Source organism: Anticarsia gemmatalis, chromosome 21 (genome assembly GCF_050436995.1).
Source record: "Anticarsia gemmatalis isolate Benzon Research Colony breed Stoneville strain chromosome 21, ilAntGemm2 primary, whole genome shotgun sequence".
In the NCBI taxonomy this organism is placed as follows: Eukaryota; Metazoa; Arthropoda; class Insecta; order Lepidoptera; family Erebidae; genus Anticarsia; species Anticarsia gemmatalis.
Window position 1 is genome coordinate 1,673,671 of NC_134765.1, and position 22,943 is coordinate 1,696,613.

The 22,943-nt window shown below is 34.1% G+C and overlaps 1 protein-coding gene across 2 annotated transcripts in view; it reads left to right on the forward strand.

Moving 5' to 3' along the window:
* Tk (Tachykinin) overlaps nucleotides 1–22,322 on the forward strand; it is a 97,427-nt gene extending 75,105 nt beyond the window's left edge. The window contains exons 1-3 of one of the 2 annotated variants that reach the window (XM_076128767.1): nucleotides 12,967–13,097; nucleotides 19,418–20,161; nucleotides 20,959–22,322. In XM_076128767.1, coding sequence (XP_075984882.1) covers nucleotides 19,429–20,161; nucleotides 20,959–20,990 — 765 coding nt within the window. In that variant the 5' untranslated portion in view covers nucleotides 12,967–13,097; nucleotides 19,418–19,428 and the 3' untranslated portion in view covers nucleotides 20,991–22,322. Of the gene's footprint in view, nucleotides 1–12,966; nucleotides 13,098–19,417; nucleotides 20,162–20,958 lie in introns of those variants that run through there. The other variant, XM_076128766.1, reaches the window with a different exon arrangement.
* The last annotated feature ends 621 nt before the right edge of the window (nucleotides 22,323–22,943 follow it).

The following is a 22,943-nucleotide window of genomic DNA, read 5'->3' on the forward strand; positions in this document are numbered from 1 at the left end:
GTTTGTGGTCAGCATTGTGCAATATGGAATTATAGATTGGTTCGACAGCTGCATTTAAGTTTTGTGTGGGAGGATATTTTAATATTGCTATAGCAGTTTCTTTGCTTTAAGCCTTCATAATGCTGAATGGACGTCCCTCATCTTCAAGCAAGTCTTTTAAGTATCAAATGGATTTTGATTTTTGGTGCACAGATATATAGCGTGACTTAATACATAGGATAACTACATATAACTTTGGGAAATCGGGAAGTCGAGAATCAGGTTCTAGATCAACGTCAACTCTAAAATACTTAATAATATACTTTTTCAGTTCTATTCAAGACTTTCTGACAAGATATCTTAATTCATAAGAGTCATTGGTTTTCAGGACAATTTCAACCGGGTATGTAGCGAAACGAATAATTCTTTTAACAGCCCACGATATAACCAATGGTTGCGGTGTGTTTGAAGTCTGTCAAATCTATTAACCTGAATTACGTCTGCGTGATTGACTTTTGTCTTTTCAGTTTAAAAGATGACCCGAGCTAATAGCGCAATGTAAAACCAAGTATTATTTTCGACTGTATAATTTTCTCTGCCTCAATATTCTGGTTGTAAGTGTATAGGACTGCTGATCACTACGTCTCGGGTTCAAGTCCTGGTGCCGGCAAAGTTGCTTTCTAAATAATATTCAATATTTCTGAACAGTAGCCTAGAGTTTGATAACGCAATAAGCCTGCTCCTTATTTCATAGGCTTGGCATTGCTAAAGGCAGTGGAAATTACTTAAACACTAACACAGCCTATATCTTCAAGTATAACAGGGGTGATGTTATGTACGTATGTTTGTATGAATGTCCTTATTTTTCGACCGTTTCGACTTCAATGACCGGACTGATAGTGAAAATGGTTGGCTAATCTTGTCGAGTGCTGTTTGCAATGCATTATCATTATCTATGAATTAACATTAGATTATACTAATCTGTCCATTAGTGTACTTAATAGAGAGTCACCCTCTCCTGTGACGTAACTTTCAAGGTCAATACGAGGAAAGTTTTCGAAATGACAGCATCTATGTCCAAACAGTATTCGATCACATATCGCTGGGTGTTAGATTCAATTCTTCTAGTAGAAAAACACTAGTAGATATTGGATTTTTCTGTTGAAAGATTTTCTATTGTAGTCCGAGTTTTGCTTAGATATTTTCTCATAGTACGTTGAGTGGTTCCTGTGATTATCAGACTTTAAATAGTTACTGTACCGTGTTTAATCAGGAGCGTATACGATTGCGCAGACGACTGTGTAGACTTTTAGAGCGAGAAAGCAGAAAGAGTAATCTTTGTACACGCTTATCAATCTCTTATCAATGTTTCAATCGAAATAGAGTGACTGTATAAGGTCGGCTATTAGCTCTATCGTACAAACTTGAATACGTTCCCATTTCTAAAGAGGTTTTCTGTCAGGCAGTTATATACAACATGTATTTAAAAGATACAATATGTTGTGGATAAGGACAAGAAAATATAAAAATAAAAACTTGCATAAATCTCCTTCGTATAATAATATGGTTATAGAATGGAACTATCCTATTAATCTACAATTATATCAGTATCGACACTCGATAATATCCCACTTATCTATAAATAAAAGTCCTTATAACAGGACATATCAGTTATTTTTACCTACAAGTTCTTACGAGTGATTGACGTAATAATCCGAACATTTACACGAGAATACTTGAGTCTTGTGATATTTTATGTGATTACTTTTATTAAAGAGATTTTCTATATAGATACTTTTCCCTTAGATTTTTGGGCTAAGTTATTGTTGGCATTCGAAGCGAAATGGTTATGCTGGTTCCTATACTACGACCAGTATTTTTAAAGATCTCTGGTTCGATTCATATATGTACAATGCAACGTACAAAATAATATCTACAAAAAATATCTATGTAAAAATACTGTAGTCAGATGTTACTAAACCACAAATAAACTAACTAATATTACACACGAAAGTTTGTATAAAAGATCTGTGTTTAGATGGACGTCTGTTACTCTTTCACACAAATCACTCAACGGATTCGGACGAAATTCTGCACTCAGATAGTTTATGACCTTAATGAACATGAATAATTAATAAGAACATTTATTTTAGTGAATTACTCTTCATAGACAAAGTGGCTATGGCCAATACCATGATTAATAAATTATGAATACCAAATAGTTATTATAAATAGATATCTAATGATGTTGAAAATACAGTTGTTAACTAATGAATTTGTATGGATATTTTAGAATGAAATCACCATAAATTTCCCATTGACATTATAAAGGTAGTACATAATGCGTGAGCGTTGTGATTTCAGTAACACCGTGTGTATCCGCGGCAGTAATCCGATATGATGGATAGAGTAATGTATTGCTATCTAAAATCAACAACACGGATTATCGGGACTGACACGCACAGTCGTGTGCACAATACTCTTTAATTATAAATTTAGGTGGTTTATTTCGAGCGAATTAATTGTCTTGTTGTTAGTATTTAGGTGTTTGAAATGATGTGTGTGTGATGATATAAATAAAATTAGGCATTGGTCCAAACATATTATCGGCGTATCGATAATGTACTCAAAAAAATTAGTAAGAACTGACTGACTGATGGGCAACGCACAGCCAAAACTACTGAGCGTAGAAAGTTGAAATTTGTATGAAGATTCCTTAGTGTAGAGGAGCATTAAGAGAGCTTTTTGGAATTGTAATTCCATTACATTACAGGACTTCACATAATTGAATAAGAAAAGACCGGCCTAATGCCTAGTTGCACGCATGATTGCTTCCGTACCATTATTTACAAAAACGTAAAATAAACGCGGTTGTTGTTAGGAAACACTCTTAATTTTATTCTGTTTTAAGCATATTGTTGATATCACGGGAGCAGAAATAATGTGAAAATTACAACTGTCTTACTATCACGGTTCACGAAATACAGCCTGGTGACAAACGGACCGCAAAGTCTCAGTAATAAGTTATTACCCTTTATAAACGGGAACCCTTAAAAGCATTACATCAGTCAATTAAGGTCCTTGCATTTGTCCCAAACAAAACTAAACAAAATAAGCTCGCTTCGCTAAATAAAACTATTCAAATTTTGAGATATAAATCTAAGTCAGATGTCATATTCAGATAGTGTTCAAGTTAGACACCGCGTCGCGTCTTTATAGGAGATTTATTTGGCTCAGTCGCGTATCCAATACGAGATCATTTGTATTATGTGTGACAAATCTTCTCAATTCAACCATTCAGCTTGTCTTGCACGAAATTATTGCATATCAACGTATAAAAGGCAAGTTTTTTTATTTTTGACATGAAAAGATCTTTAGACCTATGTAGGTTTAAGAGACAAAATGTGCCACGACATGTAATAATAGTTCGCTTCGCGCGCGTTTACATCGCGCGACTTCTAGTGGTAGGACAGAGCAGAATGTAGTATGTTGTGCAAAGTCTAGGATGTTGCCCCACTTCTCACGACATTGTTGGTGTCATCCCGGGACATTTGTCGCCTAGTGTATCCCTGGCCAGTAGATCGATTCTCTACTACTATCGACTACCGACAACCGACCTGTCATCGAGAAAATTTGTATAAAAATCTGATCAGCGCCTCTGACGGGCGTCGTAGACCCGTTGCTTTGTAATCAGCAGCCGCAGTGACTACCAAAAAGACCACAGGGCCTATAATAATATGTATTACGAAAAGCCGCCCGCGACTTCGTCCGCGTGGAAAATCTTCCCGTCCTTTCCCGTGTAAATCCGGATCGCTCGGGAACTCCGAGATAAAAAGCCTATGTGTTATTCTGGGTCTTAAGCTACCTTCATACAAAATTTCATCGTAATCGATTCAAAAGTATTTTCGTGAAAGAGTAACAAACATCCATACATACATTCTCACAAACTTTCGCATTAATAATATTAGTAGGATTATGTTAAAATTAATAATGGGTATAAACACAAGTAGTTTAATCTCCTTTCCATTCTCAACAGCCACTTACATTCCTTCACATTTTGAATGGCTGCGGTACTCGTATTATTGAAATGAATATGGTAATGACTTATTTCGATTATACAACGAACGATGCTGTTGTTGACATTGCCAAACTATTTTCAATTTCCTGAATAACACACGAAATAAAAGGTATTTATTATAATAATTGATTTGTAGATTTAATCTTTATATGCCTGATTGATTGCAACACTGAATTGAGTCTGATGTCACACTCAGAAATTACACCTAAAAGTAACTTGTTATTATAATGCTGTGGCTGTCATTTTAACGTTTTATATAGAATATCGAGCTTATGTATTAATTCGACTATTCACAACCGGCTAGCTATCGACAGATCCATACTAATATTATAAATGCGAAAGTAACTCTGTCTGTCTGTCTGTCTGTCTGTCTGTCTGCTACTCAATCACGCCTAAACTACTGAACCAATTTGCATGAAATTTGGTATGGAGATAGTTTAATACCCGAGAAAGGACATAGGCTACTTTTTACCCCGGGAAAATGACGCATTTCCCGGGAAAATTCAGGTTTCGCTACCAAAGTCGCGAATAATCAACATTATAATGACATTGAATTAACAAAATTCCGTTGTCATGGCAAGAGTTTTAATGGCGGATATGCTTTAGCGCGAGTTATATGAGATATAAATAATTTTGAGAATATTTTTCGTGAAAAAAGGCATATTTTGTTGTTAAGGAATAATTAAGTCTTGTATTAGTAAAAAAAATCATTCACGCGAGCGGAGCCGCACGGGTCAGCTAGTATTATATAAAATAATCAGCGCCCCCAGCGGTCGTCGTAGGAACAAATTTTAGGTATATTTTTAATGGCAAACGCTCGATACTCGACAACACCAAGTGCAGAAAATCGAGTTGCTATTTGACATGGATGTCGAAAAGCATTGTTCAGTAGCGCAATACTCTACAGTCTGTACTGTCATGTAATGCCAAATTAGTTCTGGAGCCCACTATAGGCGCTGATCAGCAGCTCGATTCTCTATTACTATCGACTACCGACAATCGACCTGTCATCGAGAAAATTTGTATGAATCTCTGATCAGCGCCTCCGACGGGCGTCGTAGGAACTATTTTGGCAGTACATTCTAAATGTCAAACTTTCGATACTCGATGGTACCGACTGTACAGAATCGCGCTACAGATTTTCGAGCAAAATTTCTCGATAGTTAGCATGTTGTCGGTGGTCGACAGTAATAGAGAATCGAGCTACTGTTTATATTCTATCTTTCGCAGACATTGCTGTACGCGACTGTACATACGTGTAGTGTTCAAAAAACGTAATGTCAATGTTTTAGTGGAATTTGAATCAAGTGCCAGCTCTTATCAGCAGACAATACGTAGTCCGGTTATATAATAATGTTTATAAAGAGCAAAGTTCAGGACTGTTAACTAAGGTATATACATAGGATGGTGAACTAGTAAAAGTGGACTTAGATCATAATATAATAATAAAATAAATATATATTTTTTTTATTTATATAAAGTCTATAAGAAATAATATTTACATAATAATAATAATTGTAAATTAAAGAGCGCCATTATCGCCAACAAACTGGTTCACAGTTTGGCGATTTCTGTATGTAATGTGATATTATATGAATAAAAGTATTTAAAAAAATTGCATTTGATAAAGTGATAACAAACGACTTTTTTAAAGCAAGGAACTAATGACTGTCATGTATTCAAAAATGTAATTTTCCGTATCCGTGTCTTATGTAACTTATTTTGAACCACGTAACGGATTTTAATATAATCATACTTTTAAAACTTTTCCCTTGCCTATAGTATATTGATATCTTGATAGTATATTGATATCTATCATTGATAGTATATTGATATCTGATCATCATAACTTAAAGGAAATCCTGTGTTAGCAGGTCTCATATTTTAATTTAGCTGAAACTTTAAAACTTATACGATCGTCAAGGTATAATAACTGAGGTTACACAAGTGCCTTATAAACAAGCTACAAACTCAATATAATCATATTTCTTCTATCAAAGCAAAATTACATATATAACCAACCTTTTCTCCCACACTAATATTTTAAAGCGTTACGCAATAACGCAGCGAGGATGTCACGACACAGAGACAACATGTTGCATATTAAACAACATCGGGTACTCCACTGGAAATTATAACAAAACAACCCACTAGCAGCTCCTTAGCGATATTATTACTATAGTAATAAAAGCTTTGAAGTTTAAAAAAGGTTCTGCTTCCCTGTTTTGAGTGGATTACATGCTTTATTCCACGGCTAAGTTGGTATCAATAGTTAGTTCATAGTTTAATATATGAATAAGAAAGATTATAAATAAATAATAATAAAGTTGTCTTTATCCTATATGGCCATTGATTCGGCTTTGTTGCTATCTTAGGCTGCGTTCACACGGTGTTGTGTCTGAATTTTTGCAGATTCCGGGACAGTGGCAATTGAATCACGAACATTCGGTTTCGGTTTTAGGACCTTTCAATAACCTATCTGCTGAAAAGATAGACTTTACTGCAGTACTGCAATTTCTAATAACTGTCTAATATGACATAGGCATTACCTTGGTTAACATGCAGCTTATCTGCTCAACCAGTTAAAATGTGGGTCGTCAGCTGCCTAACAACTATTACTAAATAATAAAATATAGTATCATCTAAGTAACTAAAGGATCAATAAGTTAACCCTTACAAAAGTTTTTCGTCAATCGTTTCAAAACAAAGACCCACTCATCCACAAAACAATACAAGCCAAAAAACCAGTAGTTACAAACATTTCATTCGGAATAGAAAGCCAATATAACGGAGTGAATGTATAGTTCGGACCACACGATGTATTCCACACAAGATTTCACTTCACCTGTTGAGATTACATTCGAAAACAACCACCGAATACACTAGAAAACGGTTAAACGTGATATTTACTAAAGGTATAGAGGTTCCGTACACACAAAAAAAAATAACAGTAAGCGGAGACAGCCGAGTGGCATAAGTTGGCTTCTCCCACTCAAGTGGTCGCACGGTCGAATCCCAGGCAACACACCAATGACTTTTCGATGTTATGTGGGTATTAGAAATAATTATCACTTGCTCCAACGGTGAAGGAAAACATCGTGAGAAAACCTTACATGCCTAAAATTTGTTTCATACATTTATTGAGGGCATGCAAAGTCCCCAACCCGCACTTGGCCAGCGTGGTGGACTCAAGGCCTAACCCCACTGCCCCTCGTTTGGGAGGAGATCCTTGCCCTGCAGTGGGATAGTAAGGGGTTAAAAAAACCAGTGGTAGACGCGTGGTATAAGTTGGCATCTCTCACCCAAGTGGTCGATGGGTCGAACCCGAGGCAACACACCGATGCACTTGGCCAGCGTGGTGGACTCAAGGCCTGACCCCTCCCTCGTTCGGAAGGAGACCCTTGCCCAGCAGTGGGACAGTAACGGGTTAAAAAAAATCCTTATGGCAATTTTCATGCTCAATTTTTATGTAGATATTAATGTATTCTGTGAAAGCATTTTGCCATGAAAAAGCTCAGTATTTTTATAAGCTTTAATTTTGAAGGCTGATTTTTTACAGATAAAAGGAATAATTTTGATTTTAAAATGGATTGGCATTGTATGGAGATTGGGTATATCATAACATTCCTTTTTGGGTAATGTATGGAGAGAGAGAATATAAAAAAATGGCGCTTATAGAATAAATGTATCTGTCCATTAAAAGTCAAAAATATTTCGAATAAGTCGAAAATACCTATTTAAAAAATATGCGTTTAACATCAAAAACTTGTAAATCTGTGAGATAGTTTGCATCAAAACTACGTGTTAAGTTTTCATAATAACGTTATATATTTGTAAAAGATTTAAACTTTACATATTATTATGCATACTTCAAACCTGGGTTTAGTGTCAATACAAGGTTTTATTTAAACTCAAGCAAGAAGATGCTCTTACGAAACAAATATAATATATGTATATTCTTTTACAAACGTATGTTTGCATTTTATTTTATCTCGTCTGCGTTTTCAAATGAAAGTGTGGAGATATGTATTTGCAATGTCATAGTTTAAATTCTGTTTGATGTTCTAGCAATCATATTATCTATTGTAACGAAATCCGTGTTATTTGTTATTATGTATGAAAGTTTATCTAAATGTAAGGGCCAAATGCATTTGTCTCATCTCTTAAATTTTAAGGAAACCGGGCATGTTCTCTACAAGAATACATGTAGCTTTTGTGCTGTAAGTCGGTTCTCTACAAGCATTGTCAACCGGCTAGCTATCGATAAATTTTACACGAAAATTGGTTTAGCGCCTGTACCGAGCTCCGTGAGAACTATTTTGGCAGTACATTTTAAATGTCAAACTCTCGATACTCGTCAGTACCGACTGTAGAGAATTGCGTTACAGTATTACACGGTTGTCTAAATTTCAGTAATTTACGCGCAAAACACTTAAACAAATGTTAAATTAAAATAAAGTACAATCATTTCCACTCTTTGTTTCTAGCCTATTAGTAAATGTCTACACTTCTTTCTTTACTTTTCAACGACCAGTTGCATGATAGCCCAATAAAAGCCTAAGACTATCATCCTAAATCCCAAATTATTGAGCATGCATTTTACTTTGGATTGCTTCACGTTTTCTGCCAGGCTACACTTATCGTAGTCGTAAGCTCTATATACAGACAGATATTGTGTAATAAATATTAACTAAAACCATTCAGAAGTTCAGAACCAAGTTCATTACTGAACCCTAAAAATTCGGAGTGATACGTCAATATTACAATTAGTCCCGCAGCACAGAACAGTGGCACAGTGAAACGGTGTCCAATCAGTCGTACTGTCGTACACTGCAGAACAACTACTTTTACTGCGAGCTAGTTCCAATGTTTTGTTTGCCATCTGTCATTTGAATTGTTATTGTTGGATAAATTGTACGATTTATTGATGAGTTTATATGTTGTTAGTACTGTTTGTAATAGTTAGTTTTTGGTCGCAGTATTTCCACGATTTTTGATGATATTTTCATAGTTTTAACCGTATATTTGTCACATCACTATTATTTAGTAGTATTTTTATTGCTATTCATAAGTTTTTCGAAATCCCCAAAAAGAACAAACTTATATAATTAATAATTTATTTAAAAAAAATAAAGTCAGATAATGTTAGACCATTCCATTGCTATTTTATCCTGTAGGTCCCTTACCCAATTAAATTTTAAACATTTTGTACAACATTACGAATTAATCAGAAATCTAGTCGCTAAAACTAAGAAATGATTGGCATCCATAATTCTTTACTCACTTTAGGACAACAGAGAAAGAATCAAAACAAACTTTAAAGGCACTGATTCTAGAAAAGGTATACATATTCAGACATGTCTACCGCTAACAGAGTAATATTGAAACTAGATTGAACGTATCGTTAGTTTACAAACAACACACAACTTTTCTCTTTGCAAGTTTGCGAAAGGGTAATAGAGTTGTTACTTAACGATCAAATTCTAGGAAAGGTTTTGATTTTATTTATAAAAATAAGGAAAAAACCCAATACCATGTAGTTCGGAACAAAGAGACTTTTGAAATTCAAATTCAAGACTGGATTAAAGTTAAAAAAATCGCATCGATTTGAGAAACTTTCCTATTAATTAGTTTAAAAAAAATATACCTTTGATTGAGTAACATGTCATATTAGCTGTTTCTCAAAAGCGAGTCTAGATATAACGCCTTAGAAAGTAAAGTCACACATGAATCCTGCAATCTACAACTCCCGCAATTATGTAAAATCATTAAATAGATGTTATGTAAGAATATTTGCGTAAAAAAACTAGCTGGAAGCGATTTTTAACGTCCGTTTTTAAGGAACAAAATGTGACAAATATGTATAACAGTCACTTGTTTCTTATACTTATTTCATAATGTCTGTAGCTTGATTCTCTACTAATAAGTATTGACTACCGACAACCGACCTGTCATCGAGAAATTTTGTATGAAAATCTGATCAGCGCCTCTGGCGGACGTCGTAGAAACGTTTTTGGCAGTACATTCTAAATTTCGATAGCATAGCTAGCCGGTTGTCGGTAGTCGATAGTGGTAGAGAATCGACGTACTGATGTTAACATATTTCTCGTGGTGTACGGAGTTTATTTATAAAACAATTAGCACTAATATCGATTTGGCTAAAATTTAATATAGTTGCAAGTATTTAATTACTAGCCAATGAGTCGGTAAAATTACACGAAATTAAAAGTTCCTGCACACCGCAATGATCTGTTAATTGCAACATTGATTAAAATTCAATGTTTTGGCCGATTATAATTAGACTTTCATTGATTAAGGTATGTGAATTCGAATCCCGACGCGTGTTCGTAATTAAATATATTATGTTTATGGACTCAAATAAATATGTTTAGATTTATTTATATTTCATTCATATCATGGTGCAACAGGTTCACGCTGCTAGGTACTTGAACCGTACACATATAAACGACTAGCTGACCCGCGCAACTTCGCTTGCGTCACCTAAGACAATGGGTCAAAATTTTCCCCGTTTTTTGTAGCATTTTTCGTTGCTTCTCCGCTTCTAACGAGCGTAGCGTGATGTTATATGGCCTACAGCCTTCCTCGATAAATGGGCTATCTAACACTGAAATTTTTCAAATCGGACCAGTAGTTCCTGAGATTAGTGGGTTTAAACAAACAAACAAACTCTTTAGCTTTATAATATTTATTAGTATAGATAAAGTATATCACGATAATTTATTTCCGAGTGATTTAAACTCTTGACAGTTGATTAAAATATATGTCTGATCGGTCACTCTTGGGATACTCAGGTGTCTTCGCATCAATATTGATCAGTAATCAATACTGTTTACAACTGTGCCTTGCGTATGCAATCAGTGCTCTATGTTCAATTAGGTATTACTAACCTATGTACATTACGCTTTGCCTGGTCTATTTATTGAGACGTAAACAATAGTGAATTTAGTGGCTCCACGTAAAATACTAATATTCAGCTGCATCCGGTGTGACTGAAAGCCGATTCCAACATAGTTCGCAAGAAAGGCTAGGCTGATGATGTATCAATAGTGAATTTATAATTTTAGTGTTGCAAAATTTTTAACTTTTTTTTTTTACTAGCTGTGTCCAAAAAAGTAGCCTATGTTCAACCTGTGACAAACTATCACTACGCCAATATTAAAAAAACAAAAGCACTTCAAAGATTTAATGTTTATAGTGAAATTAGTGGGACAGGCATTATTAAGTACAAACATTCTAGCCGTAGCCGTAAGCTGATTGTCACTGTAATGCAAGAGAATCTATGTTGCAGTTTACATTTCAATAGATTTAAATTATCAAATCAAACGATTGTAAAATAAACATCGAAAATATTATAGTGGTAAAAACTAGCGTGATGTTATATAAGAATGTATTCATATTATAAACGGTGTTATTTATAGCGGCACATAAATAACATAAACGATACGTTTGGTAAGGGTTGAATATTTCTATTTGTGGGAGTTACGTTTGATATCTAATAGTTTACGTGAAAACTCGGACTTTTGGAACTGACTACAAACAAAAAACCGTTTTTAGATCATTTTAATTTACTTTTGTTAATTTTGGAGAAAATCAAGATGTCAACGTGTTTCCTAGAGCGTGGCATGTTCATTTAAAAAAATAAACAAGAATTAAGAGAAGATGCACTCAACAAAATAATGTTTAAGATATTCTAAATATTAAAAGTAGTTTTCTTCCATGCTGCATTATTTCTTCCACGTAATAAATAATATTATATTTTCCACTAAAATTACCACCCCTTAGCCCATATTTTGTAAAACTGAAGGAGTGTAAAATTTGTTTACGCTTGAAATCTGCCGCCATTAGGCGGTCCGCTGCGTGCCGATATATTGCATTGCGGTGCTTGTCGCCGAACACAATAGCTTGTGACGCACACACCAGGGACGGACTTATGAAGATATGAGAGAAGTTTAGCTTAATATATTCACAATTAAAGTTACAATAGTCCCCTGAATATATTGACAGTTACCTATAGTTTAAACAGTCCACTGAATAAAGTATAATATTGGTTTAAAACGTGTCTGTCGTGCTGCTTGGTGAGTGGATCCACCTGAAAAGAGGGAGACATACTTTGAGCCCACCACGCTGCCCAAAGTGGAAATGCGAACAAAAACCTGTAAATAATACTATTATAATTAGTTTTTTTGTTATTGTTTATTATCTGCACATTAAATTGTTATTGCGGTAAAATACCACGGTCATTTGTTGTGCCAGTTGTGATAGTAAAAGAAATTTACAGTTTTATATCGATCTTTTACTAAAAACCCACCACTTTTTGCAAAGTAACAAGTCTAAAAATAAAACCTAGTTATTTGATAGAAATATGTTAACTAGATTGTCGCCAATATATAAATAATTCATTCAAAATACACTTTTATGATCTGAGAAAAAAACCTTTTTCACAATTTTTTATGATAGGCGCTGAGTATTATTTAATTATAATGATGGACTAAAATAAAATACTTTATGAAACCACGACAAAAATCTTACTTACTTTTATGTCCCTAATTTTACAAACAACGGACGCAAAATACCAAGTAGCATACAACAATTTATGTATCATTGTGTATATGTTACTCTTTCACGCAAAAACTTCTTAACCGATTTGGATGGCTAAACAGATACTTAGTTTATAACCTAACACAATTTTATCCTAAAATATTCATGCAGGCAAAGCCACGGGTAGAAGATATTAGCCTTATAATTTTTCCGCAAAATACAGACGAAAATCTTTCACCTCCTTCCAAAATGCATCCCTGTTGTAAACATCGTTTGGTGACCGCGACCATTCTGGCTGTGTATTCAAATTGACAGTGCGTTAGTTAGTGCTCCCGTTCTTGCACTTTTTACTTGAAAGCACTCTGAAAAGGGCACAGCTCCACTTTTAGAAACAAGAAGTAAAAATGGCAGGAACCATACAGTGTTGTTTTATATGCGTGTGAAGTTCGCGATTCAATTTTGGAAAGTGCTATTGTTTCGGGTAAGAAAGGTTAGGTTAGCGGTTAAAAATCGAGTTACGGGAATTAACAAATGTGTTATCTCTTACTTCTGTTATGAATTCTAAGATGTAAATGATAAAAAAATATAGGTACTACGGATAAAACTACCTTTGGTGTATAATTATTTCAAGATCTTTATAAAGTGGTGTTTTCTGGTCTCTATCTCTTCCTATGTTCCTGGAGGAGCTCGTGGCTTAGTTAACATCAGCCGCGCGAGTCGATCTTTGAGGTTAAGCTACGCTTGCCGAGGTTGATCTGTGGATGGGTGACCATCTTATACATACCGAGTTCCTCCGTGTTTCGGAAGGCACGTAAAATTGTGGGTCCCGGCTGTCAATTTCGAAGATCTTTGACAGTCGTTAACAGTAGTAGTAGCTTGAAAGTCTGACAACCAGTCTTACCGATGGGTATCGTGTTAGGTATATCCCAGGTAACTGGGTTGTGGAGGTCAGATAGGCAGTCGCTCCATGTATAACACTGGTATTCAGCTGCATCCGGTGAGACTGGATCCAACATAGTTTGGAAGAAAGGCTCAGCCTTGATGATATTGATATCTCTTCCTATGTTCGTTTCTTATGTTTGCATGTATCTCTGTAAAATATTTTATTTTTATTTAAATAAAATCCTTAATCGAATTGTATTTAAACTGTTTCTGTATGTTTCTGCTATTTAATTTAATAGCAAACATTGAATTACAATTTTTACTGATGGATGTTCCTGCTGTTTTTATGACGTAAATTTTTACATAATTTAATACTCTTTAAATGACTCAATATCATTTTCATATAAAAGAGAAACAATAGTAATAATAAAGCAACAATGACGTAGCTTCCAAAAATAAAGACGAAAGATAAAATGAGTTGATTGAAACACTTCCATCCTTTCAGCAAATAATACCGAAAATATTTTATTGTACAGTTTATACATATTCAGATATTCATACAACTATGTAAACTCCAGTTCGTTACCGACTTATGCAGCTCCGAGTTTTTACATAACATTTTCTTTTTACAATCAAATATTTAACAATATATTATTATGTAGCTATATTTTCCTTGCAACTTTGAAGTTTAAGGGAAATGTATTTTTTTTGGATAACACCTAAAACTATTAGCTTGCTTATCTCTATCATCCAAACTTGATCTTAATCGTTTCAGCAATTTAACTGTGAATGACAGAAAGACTGCGCAGTAAAAATTGAAAATGTTGAAAAATCTCATCGTTCAGGAATCGCGGCTAAAGCCCTATTACGTCAAGTTACTTGTACAGTTAATATCGGGACCATAGAGAACGTTTTCTTTTTCCTTCAAAGCCTATTAATTGTCGCTGAGTTATTAATTGGGTTGTTTAACTGACAGCCCTTATTTAAACCCTGTCCGAAATGTTTCTGTCGTGTTCCTATTTAATGTTATAAAAAGGTCACGATTTTAAGAAGTAATATTGTTGCTGAGCTTTAAAATAAGAAAAGATTTTACGTTTATAAAGTCAAAGAAAAATAAACACACATTCAACTATATCTATAATATGTTGTAAAATTTAGTTTTCATACCTATTATCATAGAATTTAAGAATACCTAATTTTTATTTTATTTGCCTACTGGCGATTGGAGAGTACACTTAACTATTTTGTTAGTTAACTTGATACACGTATCGAAATGTGATAATAAAGTCTTGTCCAAAGAAGATTTGCCACCGTAATTCCGAACGTAACTCACTAAATTAGGAATGACCAAAGCGATTTGTATTCTAAATATATCTTTTCAACTCCTGAGCGTTGAGAACCACCAGTGAATAATTAAAAAAACATATTTTTAATTATTTGTTCCGCAAATATCACAGGCTTCCATTAGAAAAACGCTTTAATCACTGTACACCGAAAATTAATGAGAAAATCAAAATTATTGACACGATCAAGGAATCAATTAAAATTCTGTGTGCATAGCGTTCACGATATTAGGATATTAATACTAGGGCTACATTGTACACAATCTACGTTGTACGGTCACGTGGACCACCGAAATTCCTCCGATCGTGTGCACTGTGGTTAACGATTTATGTGTTTTAGAAATTGTCTGTCAGTTGATTTTATAGTGAAGGAAAATATTGTGAGGAAACTTGCGAATTTTTCACATATTTTTTTAAAGACAGGCTTTAGCTTAAATGTCTACACTTAATTCTTGGCCACTGACACGCTATGATCCTTAGCCTAAATATAGTGATAATGGTCAGTTTCATTGGTCATGTAAGGGTTAACCAGTATGGAAAAGCCAAAATATTCTAAAATAGAGTGTTGTTTTATGTCAGACTTACCGATATGAAAAGCATTGACCCTAGTGAATATCCAGAATAATGCATAATGGAATGACGTAATCTATTGCCTGACTTCGGAAAAATCTTGACTATTGTCTGAATTTTTAGCAAAAAAATATATTGTTAAAAAAACGATTATAATTGCTACGTACTGGTAGACAGAAATTCATGAAACAAGAATTAATGTGTGTAGAACCCTCATTACTAGTAATAAAACTAACTAATTAGGGAAATAAAATGACCATATATTATCCATCGTTATTTAATAATGTAACTAATTAGGTATGAAAATAACACATATCCATCGATTTCAAAAACAGTCTCATCAAAATTGCATTCTAACCAAATTGCTTTCAACAACTTTTCTATTTTAAGCAAAGTTTCAACGCCTCTTACGGCTAATCCTTCACGGTGTAACCTCAACACACCTTCTAAATGGCTTTTAAGCCTTCGCCGTAGTATTCTAGCTGCTATAGTGCTCATTAGCGTTCATCTTCCATCTTTTTCACTCTTACTAGATATCGTATCTTGTGTCCCTCTCACACGATGTCGAAATACAACGCAGTTGGTTTCTAATTATTTTTTGTTCGGATTTAGACTGAAGTGAAGGGTTCAAGACCTTTTGTATGAGGGTTAATTTTTGACATGTTTTGAACGTCCATAATTAGTGGTCGTGAAACCTCCAAGTCTGACTAAGAATTTAGGCAATTTAGATTATTTCAAGACTATAATGTAATGTTTTAGGGTCTGACACTCGGGCGATGAAACTAACTAGATGATAATGAGACTAAAATAACATCCATAATAGTTTTTTGTGTTAAGATACTACCATTGCTGCAGGATGCGATATACGATACGGTCGATTTAGATAGAAGATAAATAAATGTAAATACATAGCCTAGTCTATAACAAATTATATACCTATCAAAGGATGAAAGATTCCTTGATTTATTTGATCCAGTTTAACCTAGATAAATTAATAAATAGATAGATAAATTAACCTAGACTTATCCAGAAGTTATGTGACCTTAAGAGAGTTTTAATCCAAGCCACGTAGAGAAAATAAACTATAGTCTACATGTATACGAAAAAACGCCAGAAATATAATATATTATTATAATATCCTCACATAAGATAATTCAGCGGACAGTGTTACTGTTATTTAATAAAGGGACCACGGCCGCCATTAATAAAATTATTATAAACACAACTTTATGTGTTTCATATTGTTTTTATTTACTTTTTGATATAGAGATATTAGGGTGCTGTTAATACCTTTTGGACCTAAGTATAATAGAGTTATGATGTAATATGGATACAGGAACTATTATTTTATTTTTTCCTTAAGAGAAATAATGGATCTCGCGAAACCAGATTTTTGACTTGTGTAAAACTAACGACACTTGGGTTCACATTCCAGGACAATTAATTTTGTATTGGTATGGAAAATCTATGTATGCGTTTAAAAGTCTATAAATATATTTATCATTTATCTAGTTAATCCAATACAAGTATATCAGCTTTGCCTTTTTTTCAAACTATGTTGGAGTAGGCTTCCAGTCTCACCGGGTGCAGCTGAATACCAGTGTTTCACATGGAGCAACTGCCTATCTGACCTCCACAACGCAGTAAAATAGTGACAGATGTTTTCATACATTCGTTGTCACTCTATCCATCGGATAGATTATCCTACACTAAATTACAGCATTAACTTTTAAACTCTCGCGTTGCATGTTTAATGTATAATAGAATACGGGAATTTTTAAGGTTAAATGCGTGTTCGCGGGATTTCCCGTATTCTATTATACATTACCGCATTAACTTTGAAACTGGCCCTAATCTTTGAAATCGACTATGTCATTAAACAATTAATTATACATGGCATACATATATTAACAAGTAATTATATTAACAAGTACAGCTAGTTCGCTTTCTTTTACCTGGTTAATAGGCAACGTTTGTGTTATTCCAACCGCCCAAAAGTACCCGCTCTAGTTAATTAAATGTTATGTTCACAAATATTTGTAACTTAGTCACGTTCAAATGAATCCATTAATCTGTTTTCAATTAATTTCTTGATTTTTAATTTGAAATCCATTTGTATACTGTAGGATTACGAGATATGGGATCATCACAGAATATTTGTTAAAAAAATTCCCTTGGATGGTAAATTTGAGTTAGGGAAATTTGTTAGATACCTTCGTTGTATATAGCTTAAGATAGCTCCCTCACTAAGAATTGCTCTTATGTCGTGGGGACTTTTACAAACATACAAACAACGGACATAAAGTGCAACCAGATCCGAAGCAATTATTTGTGGATCGCACAAATAATTGTTAAGTGTGGTGTACCTAATCAAACCCACGACCTCCCGACGCAATAGTAAACCACTGCGCCATGAAGGCAGTCTGATTAGATAAGACTGATTATTTTATTGCTTTTCGAGATTTTGACAGCGGCCTGCAATAATTAAAATTCTGAAAAAGTAACTTACATTTTTATTTCTTGCGGAGTATTAGATAGTTCAGTGGTTAACAGTACAATGTAATAGACAAACCAACGAGATAAAATTTACTGTCGTATTTATTAATTACATTTGGTTTACATAAGTATTAGTCTATAAATAAATGGTAGTTGTGGTGAATTAATTAATGTAACCCGTTAAACAATGGTAATTTTAGTTCAGTAAACTTTAACTGTACTGACAGTTCACAGTAATAGGCTTTTTACTACGAAAATAACTTGGTAACAAATGTCCAAAGGATATTATAATTAAACTATGTGCATAATGTAATAGAACGCATCAATTCCCGAATTCTGTTATACATTAAACATGCAACGCGAGAGTTTAAAAGTTATGAAACTAGGTATGTGCATTTTGCACCACGACACAACACATAATATTATTATTATGTCATAATACAAAATTAAAAAGACATCGAGAGTAAACTAAAAAAAAAATTGTACTTACTAGTAAGCTCTGCTTATATTCAACTGCTGGTCACGAGGCTTTGGGACGTGAAGTATCCAATTGGAGGTACCGCGTCCTGGCCACTTTATGGTGACTGTTGAAGGAACACCGTCAGGTTTTTAGTCAGTAAGCCCGAATTTAAAAGCCGGCGGGAGAGCCCGACATGACAGACCCCCGCTACCTCCCTGGAGCGGGACATACAGTAGTGCATTTTCCTGACGAAAAAGAAAATGGTCACGAGGCCTTAGCTTCGATTTTTAGGTCGGGCAAAGTGCTTTCTCTCTGAGTGAAATTGGAACATAGCACCTTTTTTTGTACCTGTCTGAAGTAGACCCTTAATCCTAATATATAGATTATACCTAAACTTATACTTAAAGTCCTAATATACTTGAAAATGACAAGGTTACAAGTCTAATAACCATATTTTTATTATGTAAACTAGTTTCAATGTTGTCTTTCAAAACAAAAAAGCGGTTCCATCATGAGTGTACCAAAGTGCTAGTGTTTTGTATGTACATGAATGTTGTATGAAGCACGTTGCGTTAGGGGTAGTACACACAGTATGGGGTCCCTTGGGGGGGATTATGTCACCGTGGGGGACGCTTTTTATAGACGCCTTTGTTGATAGCCACCGTTATGTAAAATATTTTAAACTATAAGTACGATTTGGATGAAATAAGCTGAATGATTCTAATTTGTTTCTTATTAGCCTTTGGGTATAACTAAATTGTGGCTCGGTAAATATTACTTGTATAAAATAGAAGAAATAAAATCAGTTCTTAACAGAATAATGTAGAGTCTATTTTTTCCACAATTAGCTGAAACTGACATAAAACTCGCGTCTACTCATTTTCAAAGGAAATATCTAAAAAAAGAACCACGTAATTATAAATTAATAGGATAAAATTCCGAGGGAATTTCAAAGAATACACATGAAAGCTAATCCCACATTATCTTAAGAAGTTATAATTGCAACGTTTTCCTTATTGCGTGTATTCACGTTCCGTATGTTTGTTTCAGTTGATACAACGATGGGTGCGAGTCGTGCCTGCTTCATCTTCATCACGCTGCAGCTGCTGTCGCTGGCCACTTCCCAGGAAGTGGTGAAACGTGTGCCGCAGGGCTTCCTCGGCATGCGCGGCAAGAAATACTTCGGTGACGAAACCGAACAGTTCTTTAAACGAAAACCACAGTTCTTCGTCGGCGTCAAAGGCAAGAAGAGCCTCCAAGAAATTCTTGAGACAAGTGACGAGTTCTACAAGCGAGCTCCCATGGGCTTCATGGGCATGCGCGGCAAGAAGGAGTCCCTCTCCAGCTTCGACAGCAGCGAATACGTCCCTAAAAGAGACGGCTCCCTGATCGGACAGATCGACTACACGTCTAACGACAACCCCAACTACAAAGAAACCTTCCCGCTCCTCGACGAACTGCTCTCTCATTACCTCGAGAAACTCGATCGTCCCAGAATACAAACGCTCGAAAGCGAGAGTTACGAAGACTCGCCAATTTCCATGACAAATGAGATCGCAAAACGTGCGGCGAATATGCACCAGTTCTTCGGTGTTCGTGGCAAGAAATCTCTGGACAACAAGCGTCCCTACGACCTCTCGTTTCGCGGCAAATTTATCGGCGTGAGGGGCAAGAAAGATTTGAAAAACAGCGGCGCGCACGAAATTAAGTTTTTGCTGGACAACCCCCTGCCTAAACGGAAGAGTCAGATGGGATTCTTCGGCATGCGCGGCAAGAAGTGGGCCGACGCCGGTGGTACGTTTTTACTGCAATAGTTTATATTCGATATTCATAATAAATAGTTTGTGTAAGGGCGTAATGCGTATTCATAGGGAGTGATAAATCATTATTTAGATAAAGGGTTCTCTATTTTTGGTTGAGGAAAACAAAAGCGTTACTGTGTAAGTGGATAACTGACATACGACGAATAGTCTTAGTCAAATCGTAACAATTACAAATATTTGCCGATATTTTGACTCTACAGCAATCCTGTAACAAATAAATAGTTAATTTATTTGTTGAGAAACATCAATAAAATGGTTAATTGTTTGAATTTTAAAGTACAATTAACATGAATTAACTCTAATTAAAAGATCATTTTCACTTCTTTGAGGAACTCAGTAACTTTTTCACTTTGCCCGGTGTTATTGAAGTTTAACATTTTGTACATTTTTTGTGTAGTCGATGGTAAAAAGCTATTGGGAAACAGAGGATTTTATTTTATTACCGGCACTAAAATATGGCCTTCGCTATTTCAACTAATTTTGACATATTAATTGTAAACTTTTAAGCAATAAAACAATATAATCTCATGATATTAAACGAAGATTTTATAACTACTACAATAGTAATAAAATAATTTAGAAGCTTGGAGTAGACTTAAATCAAGGAAGGAATTTAATGATTTCAGGAGTATTATTATTTCACTACAGTAAAAGCACCTCTAGGAATACAATAATACCTCCTTTTCATAACCTTTAACTTAAAAAGTTATTAACAGATACATTTCATAGAAATCCATTATTAATATCAAACAATATCTTTTGTTTCAGAATCCAGTCAGGAAATGGAAATGCCAAACTAAGTGTCTTCAAAAATTGATTATTACAAAATAAAATATTATATTAAATACAACCTATTTCTTGAGAAAGACTTATAAAATCTTTACGACATATCCTATTATAAGAGAATCCTTGCCAATTAATAATAACAAGGCTTATTTTAGCGTTATTTTCACTGTTTCATAGAAAATACCGTGTTAGAGTTTTAACTTAAAAATCTATATCAAAATTGACGTATTTCAGCGATATAAAACGCGAATAATTGTCCTATTTGTGAAGAGATCGTAAGCGAAGCATAAAATATTTTGACAACGTAAATAAATCGTGGATTGTAAATCATTAGAGTCCAATTTGAAGGAAATCGTTATAATTTCGCCTCGGGCACTGAATGGAATATATTTTTGAGTCATCGTCACCCTTCCCGTAATTAAGTTATAAATAAGCGAATCCCGTTTAAATGTATCGCTTCCTATTTTATATAAAATATGAATTTATTGTGTTTTTTAAGGGAAATATAGAATTCAAGGAATTATTTTGCATTGACCGCAACAGTTTTGTTTCGCATTTTGTTAGTTGCGTCACGTACAGTGAGTTAAAATTACTTAATTCGATAATAAAATATTGTTTTTTATTTGATTTGCTCTGACGTTTTTCAAAAACTAGGCTTTGGCACCATTATAATTTACCTAAAACAACTTTAGTGTAAAAAATATGTAATGGCTCTATAAGCCGCAAATGGCGAAAAAATATGGTCAAATTGAATATCGCAAGTGATTGTCGAAATACGTTCCTTCTTATTATATACCTAAATATAAAATATTACCTTCCTATGATCTAACACTAAGTGATAACTAGAAAATCTTATATTTTTCTGTGTGATCCTGTTTCCTAATTGTTAAAAATTAATAAAAAATATAAAAGTTAAATAAATAGTAGATAGTTTCACGAGGCGTATTTTCAATTATAAATAAATTTAATGTAGATTCGTAATTGTAATTAACTTTTGAAATATTTAATACATTTTCATATTTGACTTTAATTTTGTTACTTTATTTTGTCATTTAATTTAATTTCTTAGTTATGTTTTGGGTATAAAAACTAATTTGGTATATTTTTTATATTTTAAGCAAAATAATTGTCTTCGAAGTACATTATAATCAACGTGTAATCAGCAGCTTTTAGTGTTTTATCTATATTTTTATATAATTGTATTAATAATATGTTTATTAATAATTGTTACTTTTTAATATTATGTTATGTATATTTTAGTTATACTAATAACATTTTGTGAGGGCTGGCAAAATGTAAAACTGTATTATAACAATAGTGAAATAAATATACGCAGTTGTCAATTTTCACGTTGCTTTATTTTAGCATTAAGTCCCTCGGCGGCTTGTGGAGTAAAAGCCCTTGTTCGCGCTATTTTGACGTCGTCGTGAGTAAACACGTGGATGTTTTTTCACTAAAATAAGAGGTTTGTATGGTAATGTGTATTTTTGGTGGAATTTTGAAGCACAATGCAAATGGTGTTTAAGTTAGTAGATTCAATAGGGTCTTTCAACGCCGTAGTTGACAAATACTTAATTATCTTTAAGCTAAGAACATCAATGATCAATGCCTGTCACACGGAGTACTTTTTATTATATTGAAAAAGCCTGTGGAGTTATGCAGTGAATAGTTCAAATACTCCATAATAATTATCTATGAATAATTTATGATTAAATACAGTCTTAAATGCCCAAAGGTCAGATTCACAGGTCAGGTCTTCTAGAGTGGATTTGATTCCCATGCGAAGAAAATATTCATGTAGGTAAAGCAAATATTTGTTTGAAATTAAAATTGTAGGAAATGTGGATATTCAAACCCAGGGTTATAGTCACGAGTTCAATCGGTTTGTAGCAACTTGTAAATAGTGTTTGTGGGAAGACCTACAGCATACCGCGACAGTATGTTGGAAAAAAAATAAGTTTTCCTAT